A 15,360-nucleotide genomic window follows, 5' to 3' on the forward strand; every position below is an offset into this window, starting at 1 on the left:
ATACCCTAATTAGTTGCTTCATGATAAAGTCTGATAAATGAGTTCCCATTTGTCATGAAAAAGGACAAGAATCATTTTTAAGTTCCTGAAGAAATTCAAAGCATCTAGTATAAAAAGGATCAGGTGATACTGGATGAGAAAACAGCCAATAACAGGACGAGAGTCTAATATAATGAGAACCAAACTCCGGAGCTCAACGGTGGGGGTCAAGCTGAATGACCCGAAGTCAAAATAAATTCTCCTGCTGATGACCCCAGAGAATATAACATCTTTAGGTTTCTGAGGGAAGACAGAAAAGGGAACAATGGGGGTTTTGTGAAACCACGCCAGTTCTCTGGAGTCCTGAAACCAGGTCCACCCCCAGCCATATAGGCAACAGCAGGAAACCCATGTCATGCATTTAAAGCTGTCAGGCAGAAATCTCAGCTCTACAAATGACCTATCTGAATGAGACAAAGAAGGGCAAGGCCAAACAGGAAAAGGACTTTGTGTAGAATTTTTCCCTACGCCATGGATCCCACAATGCGAGGCTTTTACGTTGGGTTTTGACTCCCTGGAAAAGCTGACCAGAACTTAAGATGTATTATGGACTTTCAGATTCTTGAGGGTTTAGTGGGAAGGGGGGAGGGGCAGCTCCAAAACGAGAATCTAAAATATGCAGTTTTAAATAGCCGGCAGGGAAAATATGACTCTGAAGCACAGAGGAACCCTGGAGAAGACAGACCACTAGGACTCTGGAGTGCTTACCAACAGCCACAACACATTACTGTTTATAGCTCCAGGAAAGGTAACGCTGAAGAGCAGAGTCAAATTTGTATTTCCATACTGTTCAGTATATGGGATCACAGCTATAAGTGTGCATAATACTCGCTTTGTCAGGGAGAAAAGCCCCTCAGCGGAATGTGGACAGAACGCATTACCATCTCCACTGAGAATCTGAAGCATGTGGGGACAAACTGGTCAATACTTATTTCTGTCATTCAGAACAAACAACTTCTGTATTTAGCAAGGCTCATATAATAACTGTCTTTGAACAGGAGGTGCTTTGATGCTGAAGTGAAAGTCACCAGGAGTCCTGAGGAAAGGAGGAGCTGGAGAAAGAAAAGAACAGCTACGTCGTTGCTTTGCCTACTCTCTCGAGCAACCTTGGTTTGCTGCGGATGCGGCTGACAAAATGGGCTGCATCTCCATTTTCATAAAAAGCAGCAGTTGTCCAGCTGTGTCACTAACAGGTTAGTGAAAAGATTTCAGGATATCACCCTGACACTGGAAAATTTACTGAGGTGTCAATCTGGAGACATTTCTTTACTTTACACTGATATTAGAAAAATTAAGATCTGTACATGTTCGGTCTTATCCGTGGCCCACGCAGCCTAGCAGTCGACACCTTACGTTATACAAACCAAAGGCTGTATCGTGATTTCCAAAAGTAATTATGAACAATTAATCCAATCCATTTCATCCTTATTTATATTTTAGTCTATGGTATCTTTGAGTAATGAAGTCCTTACATTTATTACTCACTGTTTGAAAGCCTTTGCTGAAAAAAAAAAAAAAAAATCTCAACTCCAGCGCAGGTAGATTTTTGATAGGTGCTGGAAATATTCACATAAAAAAAGATTTACAAAAACATACATGAATGGAGTCATGAGGCTAGGGGCTGTATGTCCAGCATTTCAAAGGTGGTCTCATAACATCTTATTATCTAAACAATGTTGTTCTTTCCTTCCTTCCATAAATATTATCTGACATCGTACATACCTCTCCCTATAGTGGGCTATTCTATCGCTAGGGATGGAAAAGTAATGCATTCTGACCCCACTAAAGGGCCATTTGTCACTCAGAGAGCTGAAAAACTCAGCCAACTAACCCTGCTGACAATTCCCTAAAGCTATACTGGCTTAAACAGAAAAACACAGCCTCAAGAATGCAGACTGGGTGCATTCAAATGACAGACTCAAGATATTAATAAATGATTTGTTTTTAGGTACCATCGTCTAGTCAGTTCCAACTCATAGTGACCCATGTAACACGGAACGAAACACTGCCCCGTCCTGGCATCCTCCCACTTGCTCTTATTTTTGAGCCGATCGTTGAAATCACCGTGTCACTCCATCTCGATGAGGATCTTACTTTTTTTCACTGACCGTCTACTTTACCAAGCATGATGTCCTTCTCCAGGGACTGGTCCCCTCTGATAACATGTCCAAAGTATGTGAGATGTAGTCTCACCAGCCTCACTTCTAAGAAGCATTCCGGCTGTACTTCTTCCAAGACAGGTTTGTCCGTTATTCTGGCAGTGCATGGTATATTTAATATTCTTCGCCAATGCCATAATTCAAAGCCATCAATTCTTCTTGAGTCTTCCTTATTCATTGTTCAGCTTTTCCATGCATATGAAGTGACTGAAAATACCATGGCCTGAGTCAGGTCCACTTTAGTCCTCAAAGTGACACCTTTGCTTTGTAACACTTTAAAGAGGTCTTTTGCAGCAGATTTGTCCAACGCAGTATGTCATCTGATTTCTTGACTGCTGCTTCCATCGGTACTGATAGTGGATAAAAGTAAAATGAAATCCTTAACTATTTCAGTATTTTCTCTGTGTATCATGATGTTACTTATTGGTCCAGTTGTGAGGACTTTTGTTTTATGTTGAGGTGTAATCCATACTGAAGGCTGTAGTTTTTGATCGTCATCAGTAAGTGCTTCAAGTCCTCCTCACCTTCAACAAGCAAGGTTGTGTCATTTGCTTATCATAGGTTGTTAATGAATCTTTCTTCAATCTTGACACCAGGTTCTTCTTCATATAGTACAGCTTCTCTGATTATTTGCTTAGCACACAGACTGAATAAATACGGTGAAATGATACAACCCTGATGCACACCTTTCCTGATTTTAAATCACACAGTATCCCCTTGTTCTATTTGAACAACTGCCTCTTGGTCTATGTACAGGAGCACAATTAAATGTTCTGGAATTCCCATTCTTCCCAATGTTATCCATAATTTACTATGATCCACACAGTCGAATGCTTTTGCATAGTCGATAAAAAGACAGATAAACAACTTTCTGGTATTCTCTGATTTCAGACAAGATCCATTTGACATCAGCCATGATATCCCTTGTTCCACATCCTCTTCTGAACCTGGCTTGAATTTCTGGCAGTTCCCTGTTGATACTGCTGCAACAGTTCTTAAGATCTCTTCAGCAAAATTTTACTTGCATGTAATATTAATGAAATTGTTCAATAATTTCCACATTCTGCTGGATCACCTTTCTTTGGAATGGGCTCAAGTATGGATCTCTTCCAGTCAGTTGGCCAGGTAGCTGTCTTCCAAATTTCTTGGCATAGACGAGTGAGCACTGCATTTATTTGTTTAAACATCTTCATTGGTATTCCCTCAATTCCTGGAGCCTCATTTTCCAGCAATGCCTTCAGTGAAGCTTGGACTTCTCCCTTCAATATTATCCGTTTTTGCACATACACCACCTCCTGAAATGGTTGAACACTGACCAGTTCTTTTTGGTACAGCGACTGTGTATATTCCTTCCATCTGCTTTTAATGCTTCCTCTGTCATTCAATATTTTTCCCATAGAGTCTTTCAATATTGCAACTTGAGGCTTGAATTTTCTCTTCAGTTCTTTCTGCTTGAGAAATGTCGAGAAAGTTCTTCCCCTTTCGGTTTTCTAGCTTCAGGTCTTTGTACATTTTATTATAATACTTTGTCTTCTTGAGCCATGTGAAATCTTTAGTCAGTTCTTTTTACGTCATTTCTTCCATTTGCTTTAGCTACTCTACGTTCAAGAGCAAGTTTCAGAAATCTCTTCTGACTTCCGTTTTGGTCTTTTCTTTTTAATGACCTTTTGCTTTCTTTATGCATGATGTCCTTGATGTTATCCCACAATTTATATGGTCTTTGGTCATTAGTGTTCAATGTGTCAAATCTATTCCTGAGATGGTCTCTAAATTCAGGCAGGATATACTCAAGGTTGTACTTTGGCTCTTATGGACTTGTTTTGATTTTTTTCAGCTTAACTTGAACTTGCATAAGAGCAATTGATGGTCCATTCCACAGTCGGCCCCTGGCCTTGTTCCGACTGATGATACCGAGCTTCTCCACTGTCTGCTTCCACAGGTGTAGTTGATGTGATGATTCCTGTGTGTTCCATCTGGAGAGGTCCCTGTGTACAGTCTCTGTTTATGTTGTTAAAAAACGGTATTTGCAATGAAGAAGTTGTTGATCTTGCAAAATTCTATCATGCGATCTCCTGCGTCGTTTCTATCTCCAAGGCCATATTTTCCAACTACCAGTCCCTGTTCTTTGTTTCCAGCTTTCTCATGTCAACCACCAGTAATTTTCCATGCATTTGGATTCCATGTTTGATCAATTTCCAGACTGCAAAAGCTGGTAAAAATCTTGAATTTCTTCATCTTTGGCGTTAGTGGTTGGTACATATATTTGAATAATAGTAGTATTAACTGTTCTTCCTTATAGGCATATGGATATTATCTTATTATTGACAGCGTTGCTCTTCAGGACAGATCTTGAAATGTTCTTTTTGACGATGAATGCAACGCCACTCCTCTTCAAGCTCTCATTTCCAGCATGGTAGACCATATGATTGTATAATTCAAAATGACAAATACCAGTCCATTTCCGCTCACTGGTGCCTAGGATATTGATCTTTATGCATTCCATTTCATTTTTGAGGACTTGCAATTTTCCTAGATTCATACTTTGTAGATTCCATATTCTGATTATTAACAGATCTTCGCAGCTGTTTCTTCTCATTTTGAGTCGTGCCACATCAGCAAAAGGTCTAATCCACTTTGAGGAGGCAGCTCTCCCCAAGGAGTACTCTGAGTGCCTTCCAGCATGAGGCGCCGTTATCACACAACGTTCATGAGGTTTCCACTGGCTAATTTTTCCTTTTCCCAGAAGCAGACCACCAGGTCCTTCTTCCTAGTCTTAGTCTGGAAGCTCCTCTGAAACCTCTTCACAATGGGTGACCTTGCTGGTATTTGAAATAACAGTGGCATAGCTTCCGCATCACAGCAACATGCAAGCCACCAGAGTATAACAAACGGACAGATGTACGGTGGTAATAAAGGAGAGAACTGATACACGCTCAGTGTTGAGACAGCCTCAAGGAGCAGACCAAAACATTAATTTCAATCACAGCACATCCAGCAGTTTAAACTCTTACCAGCTGAAACCGTGCTTGTTGGAAGGTGTATACTTCTCCAGCAGGGCTGTCAACTTTAAGAGCGAGTATTTCTGCAGCAGGTTCATCTGCACCACAGACTGGCAGTTAATCTGCAGCGAGACAGAGTTTAGGCTTGGCCGGTGAGAGCTCTGGAAACTGTGCCACCTCAGTCTGTGCCTGTGAGAGAAGCGCAGGGGAACGCACGTGAGTACAAAGGCTTCTTAAGCGGCAGACGCAAAACTAGCAACGGGGAGCTCGCTGACATCTTACTCTACCAATGGGAGGGCTCAGCTTCCATTCCGTCCTTTTTGAGTGTTAGGATTTCCTGGCCTGACACCTTCCTTAGGAACTTAAACAGTTATAAAGGCCATGCTTAATCCCATTTACTCCTATAGACCAAGTGGAAGCTGTCCCCTTCTGGCTCCCCTTCCCAATCTGGAGGGAGAGGAAAAGCTCTTACCTGTTGGACCTTGTCAGGGAAGCCCCGACCCCAGAGTCTCTCCTTTCAGGGATGTCGGAGGGCTCCTCAGGCTCGTTCAGGGAGTTGCCTGTGCTGTCCAGGTCACTGGGTGTGGTGCGGTCATTGTCCACGTCCAGGTGGATCTGTTTTGGAGAGGACGGGCAAGGAGAGACCGAGTCCAGGGCGGAGTCGGAATCTCCCTCATCTGAAAACTTCTCGGACCACTGGTTGACTATCCTCTGCATGCCCTTCACGTGGTAGAGGATGTCATCCAGCTCGGGGAAGAGGTCCTCGTTTTCCAGATCGGCCAGGTCACCTGAACTAGAGTAGAGGATGGAGCCTGGCACGTTGTCATAGACACTCAGACGGCTGCTCATGGAGCTGGAGGAATTGCGTCTCTTCAGTTCCTTGGGGCTGTCGCTGCTGTTTTCCCTTCTTAGGCTGATATGGCCGGTGCCGTGGAAGCTCCCCGTCCGCCAGTTCACAGAGGTGCTGCTCCCTGACGGGGAGAAATGGCCGTTGGAGAGGGCCTTGGGGAACGTGCCCGGCTTATGATCCTCTGGGATGTAGAACACGGTGTCCTCCGGGTAGCTCTCGTGGTTTTTGAAGTTCTGTTCCATGACGTTGTTAAATGTGGACTGACTGAAAGGATCAAAGCCCTCTAAGTACATGCCGACTCGCTTATTGTAGGCACTGAGGCTCCGGGTCCTGGTGACAGGGCTGGGGGTGCTGACAGCGCTGCTGGTCTCAGACTGGCTGCTGCTACTGCTGGTCTGTGTGGAGTTGGAAACGCTCCTCTTTCGTACCATGGGGACGTTGATGTGATTGCCGTTGAGGGCGGAGATCTCCACGCAGTTCAGCTGCTTCAGCTTCTCCTCGTTCACACCCTCTTGGAGAATGGGCCCGCTGATGATCAGCCCCAGCTTCGAAGGCGCTTTGTGCTTGCTGTGGTGGGAGCCCCTGAGCTTCAGGCTCTCCATCCTTTTCAGCAGGCTGCGCGTCTTGGACTTGGCGCTTTTCTCATGGCCTTTCATGCCGAAGCTGAAGCTGGACAGTTCCTTGGGAGTGGGCAGGCTGCAGAAGGAGTCATCACGGCCAACAAAGTGGCTGGAGGGGCAGACACGAATGACGGAGTGAGTCCGGGGTGTCGTCATGTCTGCGCTTTGGGGGGCGCAGGTGGGGAGGCTGGCGGTACTGCTGAGGCTGTACATGGAAGAGCCCTCCTGGCGCTCGCTGAGCTCCGTCAGCACGCTCTCGTGGCTTGCAGAGCTCTCTAGGTGGGAATTGTCTGGAGACCCGGGCCCTGGGGCCTGCTTTGAAGAAGAGACATCAAACTCTTCCAGCCGGGACCACCTCTTGCTGTCCCTCTGGAAAGTCCATTTGCCGCTTATTGCACAAGGCTCGTCCTCATCGGAATCCTCACTCTGCAAAGACAGAATGGAGCCATTCAGACACTGAGGCCAGCAGACAGCAGGAGGAAGACACGTGCACCAGGCCAGACGGCCAGGAGACGGCTCCAAACACACCCCCATGCTGATACTCCCCTGACTTCTTCATTATTTTTTTAATAACGAAGATTATTTGAGGAATCTAACAGGAAAACGCCTGACCGTGTGTTGCAAGCTAAATAAGCGTTATTTTATGGCAACACTGGGATCCATAGAATACTCTTTAATTGCTCACAGAGGAAGCCTCTGAGATGAGTGAAAATTCCAGGCATGCAAAGTATTTTGAACTGGAGTCAGCGACGGGTAAGACTCCCTCTGGACTGCCTCCAATTTTGCTGTCTTGATGGTGTTTATAGTCCCTTTTGCAATTAAAAGGGTAGTTTTCAAACACCAGGAAGAGTGCTAACTTAAAACTCTAACTACCGTAAAAGTTTACAAGATTTCTTAGCAGATTAATGGAGATACTGAACAAGGAAAGCCGTCACTTCGTTTCAGTTCCATATTTTTCAGCCTCTTACCTGTTCTTTTTCTTCCCCTCCCCCATTAGACACCAGGGCTACTGCTAACTGCACAACTGTCCTGTGAAGTTTCAACCTCGGACCTGCTCCAGGCCATTTAACGAGCCTTCTCAAAAACCCAGTCCTGACAGCATATAACATTTGAAAACTAAGTAGCATCTTTGCTGGTGACGCCTGATTCACGTGCAGGACACAGGGTTAAGCTATAACACGAACCACCGCATCTCACCCTTTTAGGCGGGGTATCAAAAGCAAAGTTCGGTATGATACATGTCTTTCCCACTGGTGTGGAAAATATCATATGACCCCAGTTTCACAGGACAATGAGTAGAGAGCATGAAAAGCTGACTTGGAGACTCTTGTACACAGCTCACTGGGTGCTGAGGTTCCAGTTCATTTATTTAAAAGATTTAACTCCCCGAGAAGGCCACTTGCTGCAGGTCAGGGGCTCTGGGATAATTAAAATTTGTTCTCTGAACAGTCAGAAAAATCTTCTTCCACCAACCTTAAATTCCTGTTTACTCTAATTTGTGGCACACACTCCTGGCACTCCACCCGCCTCTTCTCCTAACACCTCATAAAAGGTCCTCGCATTACATACATCGGAGAAAACAGCAGCCGATTCAGTTGTGTGCGTGATTCAGTTGTGTGCGCGATTCAGTTGTGTGCCACCCGTTTTGACTAGAATGTGTGGGATTCCTGGCCCTCCCCCCTTCCTTCCTCAATTGCTTTCCTCCCTCCTAACCTCTTATTATTCTTCAATATCCCACAAGTCAAGCTTTTGCTTTCATATCTACAGCTTTGAAACATAGTTGTTACTGCTATATATGGGAAGACAGACTAGTTCAAAGAATTTTAGCTTTATTTTCTGTAGGAAGCCATCCCCTGGGACTCCTTAAGCTCGTTCCTTTAATATGTGCTAGGCATTGAGTTAATTAGATAAAGTAAGAGATCATTTGTTCTGATCAAAAACAATGGGTAAAACATAATTCATTGGTTGGCTGCGGCTATGGGTTTCAACTATCCAGGGCTACGCAGTCTTTAGTAATCTTCACTTCATTACAACATTAAAAATGCAGATATTGAGGAAGAAGCAAGTAAGTGTTTGAGAAATAAAACCTATGGCAAAGCACATAATCTGGTTTTTGGTTTTCCTCCCATCCTACTATACATTTTATACTTACTCTCTTCCGATGAGGACTAATTTCTAGCTTCATCACCGCACATTTGTTTAAAGTATTCAGACGTCTATGAGGCAAAGGAATAACATTAGCAAAGATGGAAAATCAATGATGGATCAATATTTTTTTCAAACAACTGACACTGTTTAATGACTTTCTTCGAACCCATTAAAATGTTTAATTTGGAAAAATATCGGAAACTTCTTGAAATAATAGGCAGTGATGTCTCCTTTCATAGAAATAGAAACAGAGGCAAGGAACCAACTAGAGTTGTTGGCAAAATAAATAGTATATTCTATCTCCAATCCATATTCAAAAAAGAAGTGTTTTTAGTTGTCTCTGATGAATAAGAATCTCAGATAGCCTGTTTAAAAATGTTGTGAGTTCTTACACAGAAAGCAAATTTGAGCTTTCTTTAATACTTAATTCTTTTTATAACTTCCTGTACGGAAGGAGTAATTTCTGCTATAGTTACAGCCATAAAGCAAATGACTGTTTTTAAAATGGGTACTTTGTAGCTTCAAGGATCAAAAGCTTACAGACTTTAAAAATAAGTATTTCAGATCAAATTCTTCTTTAGAATTTTAACTTTTAATACCCTTTTTTTTTTTTTTTTACCCCTGTCAAATGGTAATGTCAATTTAAAATTAAGCAAAAAATTCTGTTTCATTGGAAATGAAATACATAAACAAACACATCCTCACCGGGAAATAAAGGACATAGCTTAAAGAGACACTCTTCAAATACGCCAGAGTAAACAGTAGATAAAAATGGGACAGACAGCTCTTCAGGGCCCAATTCTTTCTAACATTTTTCAGATGGTCATCACTTACTCTTCCTCAAATGAACCTTTCCCACATCTGCTTGCTGTCTTGTGTCATGGCTCTACTCACAAGTTTTCCAGTTGTTTCTTAAAACTGAATTCTTACATTTCCATAGGATAAGAGCATTGAATTCACAGAAATTCAAACCCACTGTAAGACTGCCCTTCAAGGCTTTATCTTCTTGATCCAGTTCTTGCAACTTGTCTAACAACTTTGATGCACCAAGACAGAGAACATTTTCGCCTGCCTGATAAGGCTGCCTTTGATTGCATAGCTAATGTGGTAGAGCCTGTTTACGGAATAAACAAAGACAACCAGAGCATCTATGCTCTGAAAAATTTTCTCTGTTGATGGGGAAAAGGGTGGAGGAATAAATAACTAAGAAAAAGCCCAGAGGCTTTAAAATGAGTGGCTATAATGTCCCTCTCTAAGGGACATCGATTACTTAAATGACTTGTACTCACAGTGTTTCAGGTTCTCGAATGTTTTCAAGATTTAAAGACTCTGGAATCCTTAGTCTTAGGTGTGGATTTCATTAATCAAACCTGAAATCAAATACCCACTTGACTTCGTTTGGGTTTTCATGGTTGAGCAGTGTTTACAACCAAATGTACCAGGCATGGAGGTCTGTGGGGGGTGCAAGAGGGGTTTATTTTGCACTCTAGCTTTGAGAGGAATGAAAAAAGGCCCAGGAGGCCAGTTTTATAAAGGCCAACATTATCTTTGTATGCTGGTAGCACCAAGCTGATGGCATTATAATTGTGAAATACAGAAGTTACTTCTTGGGGTTTCTGTGGCATTCATTTGTCCCCCAGGATCTCCAAGGACTGCTGACCTATGTCACCTAATCTACTTACAGAGAGATGGTGCCAACATTAAATAACAGTACCAGCTAGAACAGACTGGGTGTTCGCTCTAGGAAGTTTACAACCGTATCTCAGCTTCATCCTTACAACAATTCTTTTATAAACCAATTGCTGTCCAGTTGATTCCAACTCATGGCAACCCTGTGTGTGTCAGAGTAAAACTGTGCTCCATAGGGTTTTCAGGAAGTATATTTACAGGCCTTTCTTCTATGGTACATCTGGGTGGACTCTAACTGCCAACTTTTTGGTTAGCAGCTGAGCGCATTCAGGGACTCCTTGATGTTGCCACTTACCCTCATTTTATACATGAGGAAATGGGATGGGTGTAGAGAGATCACAAATATTGCCTACGCCACTTAACTAAAAAATGGCAGCCCTCGTGCTCAAAAAGATTATCTTCTGTATTCATTTTTAAAATAAATTAATGATCGTAATAAATTAAAAAAAGAAAAAACCCATTGCCATCAAGTCGATTCCAACTCATAGTGACTCTATAGGACAGAGGAGAACTACCCCACAGGGTTCCCAAGGAGTGGCTGATGGATCTGAACTACAGACCTTTTGGTTAGCGGCCGAGCTCTTAACCACTGCACCACCAAAGCAAAAAACAAACCCACTGGCATCAAGTTGATTCAGATTCATAGTAGAACTGTCCCACAGAGTTTCCAAGGAACGCCTGGTGGATTCAAACTACCAACTTTCTGGTTAGCAGGTGTAGCTCTTAACCACTACGCCACTAGGGTTTCTACTGCGTTACCGGGGGGCTTATCTCCTAAGCATGATTTCTGAAATGAGTGGCTGGAACTCTGGTATGGTAATCCATCTGCATGGACTCCCTGGTCATTCGCACCCCACTGAAGGCCAGGCGCAGCATAGCTGGAATGTGTCAATCTTATCTGCTGGGCAACTTGTATCCTACTCTGCAGAGGGAGGGAGCACAAGGGCCATCAAGGGTTCAAGAGCTTTTCAGCATGGTGCTACAAGCTCCCCAATAAAAGCACAGCAAAATGAAAACAAGGCAAAGGAGAAGAGCAAGAAAGGAAAAGGAATGATTTTCCAAGTAAAACCTGACAAATAAAAATTATTCCAATTCTTAAAGATATTTTCTTGGAATCTGTGCAGTTTCCTTTGAAAAATGCCTTGCGTCCCTTTTAACAGAATAGAAACGGTAACCAAGTTAAAATCTACTATCAGATAAGCTGCCTTCATACCTTAGGCATTTCAAGGGCTGTTTTACAATGAAGCTTCGCTGTGAAGATAACCGCGTGGTTATCTATTTTTCATTATAGGGTACCACCTTATGTACAAAACTCTTCAGTAGAGAACTGCCCCACAGGGTTTCCAAGGCCGTAATCTTAATGGAAGCAGACCGCCACATTTTTCTGCTGTGGAGCAACTGGTGGGTTTGCACTGAGCTAGGTTAGCAGGTAAGCGTTTTAACCACTGCACCACCAGGGTTCCAGGGAATGTTTATAGGACGAGTCAATTTTATAGGAGGAGTCAATTTTAACTCCAAAGGTAAATAAGATGGAATATTTGTCAGCAGTTACAGAAAGGCGAAGAACCTTGCATAAGAGGTAATTACCTGAGCTATTTCTAGTAGATAACACACAGTTCATAATATTATCCGATAACCACATGATTTAAGGCAAGCTTTTTTTTAATAACCCCTGCAGTTTAATATTGACTATAACTATCTTGTAACCTTGGCCTTGTCATTACCTGTACCTACCTGATGCTGTCGAGTCAATCCAACTCATAGCGACACTGAAGGGCAGAGTAGAACTGCCCCATTGGGTTTCCAAGGAGCACCTGGTAGATTGGAATTGCCAACCTTTTCATTAACAGCTAAGCTCTTAACCACTACGCCACCAGTGTTTCCAGCCCTTGTCACTGCGGTTGGCTTAAAACGCAAAACTGGGACAAAAGCCAGTCTCTCCAAGGAAATGAATACACAAAACTTCTTACAAGAGTGAGTGTCAGGATGCCACGTTAGCGATCTAAACTGACCCAAAAAACCTAGCAGTCTCATAGCTGTAACCTTTGGTCATTAGCAAGCTGTATACTTAAGATGGAAACCCTGGTGGTGTAGTAGTTAAGAGCTGTGGCTGCAAAAGGTCTGCAGTTTGAATCCACCAGGCGCTCCTTGGAAACTCTATGGGCCAGTTCTCCTCTGTCTTAAAGGGTAGCTATGAGTTGGAATCGACTCGACGGTAGTGGGTGTTTTTTTCTTTTTTGGTTTATACTTAAGACAGTATCAACGTCATTGTCAAAAAAGCAGGTCTGCTGGCCTCCTGCCCTAACGAGAGAATGGTTAAGAAAGATCAGCAACTATGAGATTTCTGACCAGATCTGCGAATGCTAATAGGCACATGACTGTTTATAATAAATCTTTCATTGAACAGAACGCTAATGTGTAAGAAGGAGCACTCAGAACATGGGTGCATAAAATGTGGTCCAAGACAATGGGGGTAAGGCGGTAGGTCAGGATTATTTCGTAAAGCTTTTAAACTGAGTTTCTGTAATTGCATTACTATATATATTTAAAATCAGTTGTTCAAAATATTTCAACAAGGCAGAAGACAGAAGCCTACGAAGTCTGTCAGCCCGGAGAGAACCTATTTGCCGGCCCTTAATTCCACAGGCTGAGAAAGTGTTTGGCATAGGCTGGTCCAGCAAATGAGGTGAATCTCTGTCAGTAAAACAAGGATCCCAAGTACTTGTAAAGCATGTCAAAGGCAAGTGCTAGAAACACACTATACACGTCTGCCACGTTTTTCTTTGAAACACCGGTTTACGCCTCTCAGAAGGGGTATTGTTTTCCATGAAGAGTACACTGATGTGAGCATGTGGGTAAGGGGCATTCCTTGGGTTTTCTGCTATGAATAAATTGATGACTGTTACTGTGAATTCTGAAGAATTAAAGAAAAAAAAGAAAACCCAACACCAAGCTCTTTGACATCCATTAGTCTGTTTTCTTCTCACAATGAACCCATGAGACGCTGTTCTATGTATAAGAGAAAACTATCACAACCAACCTGAGAGACGTTATTCTATGTATAAGAGAAAACTATCACAACCAACCTGAGAGACGTTATTCTATGTATAAGAGAAAACTATCACAACCAACCTGAGAGACGTTATTCTATGTATAAGAGAAAACTGAAGTCCAATCAGAACATGCTGCTGAGTCCAAAAAATATCAAAATCCAGTTTCTCTGAGGTTTTTCTTTTAAAGAAAGATCTAGGAGCACAGACTTATGCTAGTCAAAGGAGGCGGCTTCTCGAACTGTACTCTGAGGCAGCGCACACCACTGGTCTCTCCTACAGGTCAACTTTGCAAAGCTACGATGCTCTTCCGAACAGGGAAACTAGTTAAGTTTCAAACTGGTATTTCAAAAAGAAAAAAAAAGAAGTATTCAAGAATTTAACCATGATACACTTTGGGCTGAAATGCTACAGTAATACTTTTATGACCCAGGAATTCCTCAGCCATTGCTGGCTGTCCAGACGGCCTGCTCGCTAAGTAGTTTAAAATGTGTGAAATGGATGATTTGATGCAAGGCTTAAATATTTCCTAAGATGCATCTTGGGAGTGACCTCATTTATATGGCTTATCACCAATGATGGATTGAAAATAAAGTAATTTGGCCCCACAGCTAAGCATGGAAACATTTAAAAAATGTCTGGGGTAGTTCATACTCCAGAAGCTGATTTCTTCCCCTCTGAAACAGCAGCAGCGGCATTTCTTAATTCCACATGACATAGCGATGCTATGACACACTGCAGCACAGGACTTGGAACGAAGTCGCTTTCAGAAATTGTACATGCATCTTAGATATCTCTAAGCAGACATGGCATTGGACATGAAAAGTGACAGTCTTTCTGTGGTTAATATGGCTTTTTTTTTTTTTCTTTCTAGAACCATGAGAACAAGTCTGCTCCATACACTCACCATTCTACCTATCTTTCCTTAGGAGCCCTGGGGGCTCAGCAGTTAAGAGCCTGGCTGCTAACCAAAAGGTTGGCAGTTCAAATCCACCAGCCACTCCTTGGAAACTCTATGGGGCAGTTCTACTTTGTCTTAGAGGATCGCTACGAGTCTGAATCAACTCGATGGCAACAGGTCTGGGTTCAGTTTTATCTTTCCTTAAAACTACTGCTTAAGTTAGCTGCCTCCAACAATACTGTATTACATAAAAAAGACAAAAAACATTACTTTTGCAGAGCTACCGCTGCTTTCTTTGCCTACAAATAATAAAGAAATACTGGGTATTATTCTACCTTAACGACTTTTTTTCTTTCAAGTTATACATCGAAATTAAAATTTATTTTAATTTTACAATCAAATCGATAAGGGAATTTCGTCAGTGCATATTCTTCCCCCACAATTTCGCTTTTATTGCTTTTAAGTTTTGAGAACAATGACAAATAGGAATAACTTAAAAGGAATAAAAATGTCACCAGGACTTTGAAAGGGCTATCAGTATTCCGACATGGTCTGCCACGCATTTGATTAGTTCTACGTCACTAAAATCTGCAAGCTGAGGACGCGCCTCTGCCTGACGACCCATGAGCTCAAACAGCGGAGATTTCTGACAGCTTTACTCACATTTCACATCAGTGCTCGTTTACTGCTTGTCTCCTGTATGTTGAGGCTGGGCTGAGTTGTCTTACAACCATCTTTAATGCTGTTACTATTTTGTACCTGGGGAAACGGAAGAACCTCACAGAAGCTCTTCTGGAACTGAAACAGTGGTCCTGACTCCTCAGTAATACCATTACGCCCACCTCCCATTTATTCTTCTGGATGTCCTCTTTCCACTCAGTGTTAACAGCTTTGGCTACAGCTCT

At 42.6% G+C, this 15,360-nt stretch overlaps 1 protein-coding gene across 8 annotated transcripts in view; it reads right to left on the reverse strand.

Annotated features, from left to right (window-relative positions):
• Window positions 1-15,360, reverse strand: part of DLC1 (DLC1 Rho GTPase activating protein) — a 456,845-nt gene that overhangs the window by 11,414 nt on the left and 430,071 nt on the right. For 7 of the 8 annotated variants that reach the window (XM_049866099.1, XM_049866100.1, XM_049866098.1 and 4 more), the window contains 3 exons: window positions 8,820-8,883; window positions 5,670-7,093; window positions 5,210-5,386 (listed from right to left, as the gene is read on the reverse strand). In XM_049866099.1, the coding sequence (XP_049722056.1) occupies window positions 5,210-5,386; window positions 5,670-7,093; window positions 8,820-8,883 (1,665 nt within the window). The other variant, XR_007514914.1, reaches the window with a different exon arrangement.

Source organism: Elephas maximus, chromosome 22 (assembly GCF_024166365.1).
Source record: "Elephas maximus indicus isolate mEleMax1 chromosome 22, mEleMax1 primary haplotype, whole genome shotgun sequence".
In the NCBI taxonomy this organism is placed as follows: Eukaryota; Metazoa; Chordata; class Mammalia; order Proboscidea; family Elephantidae; genus Elephas; species Elephas maximus.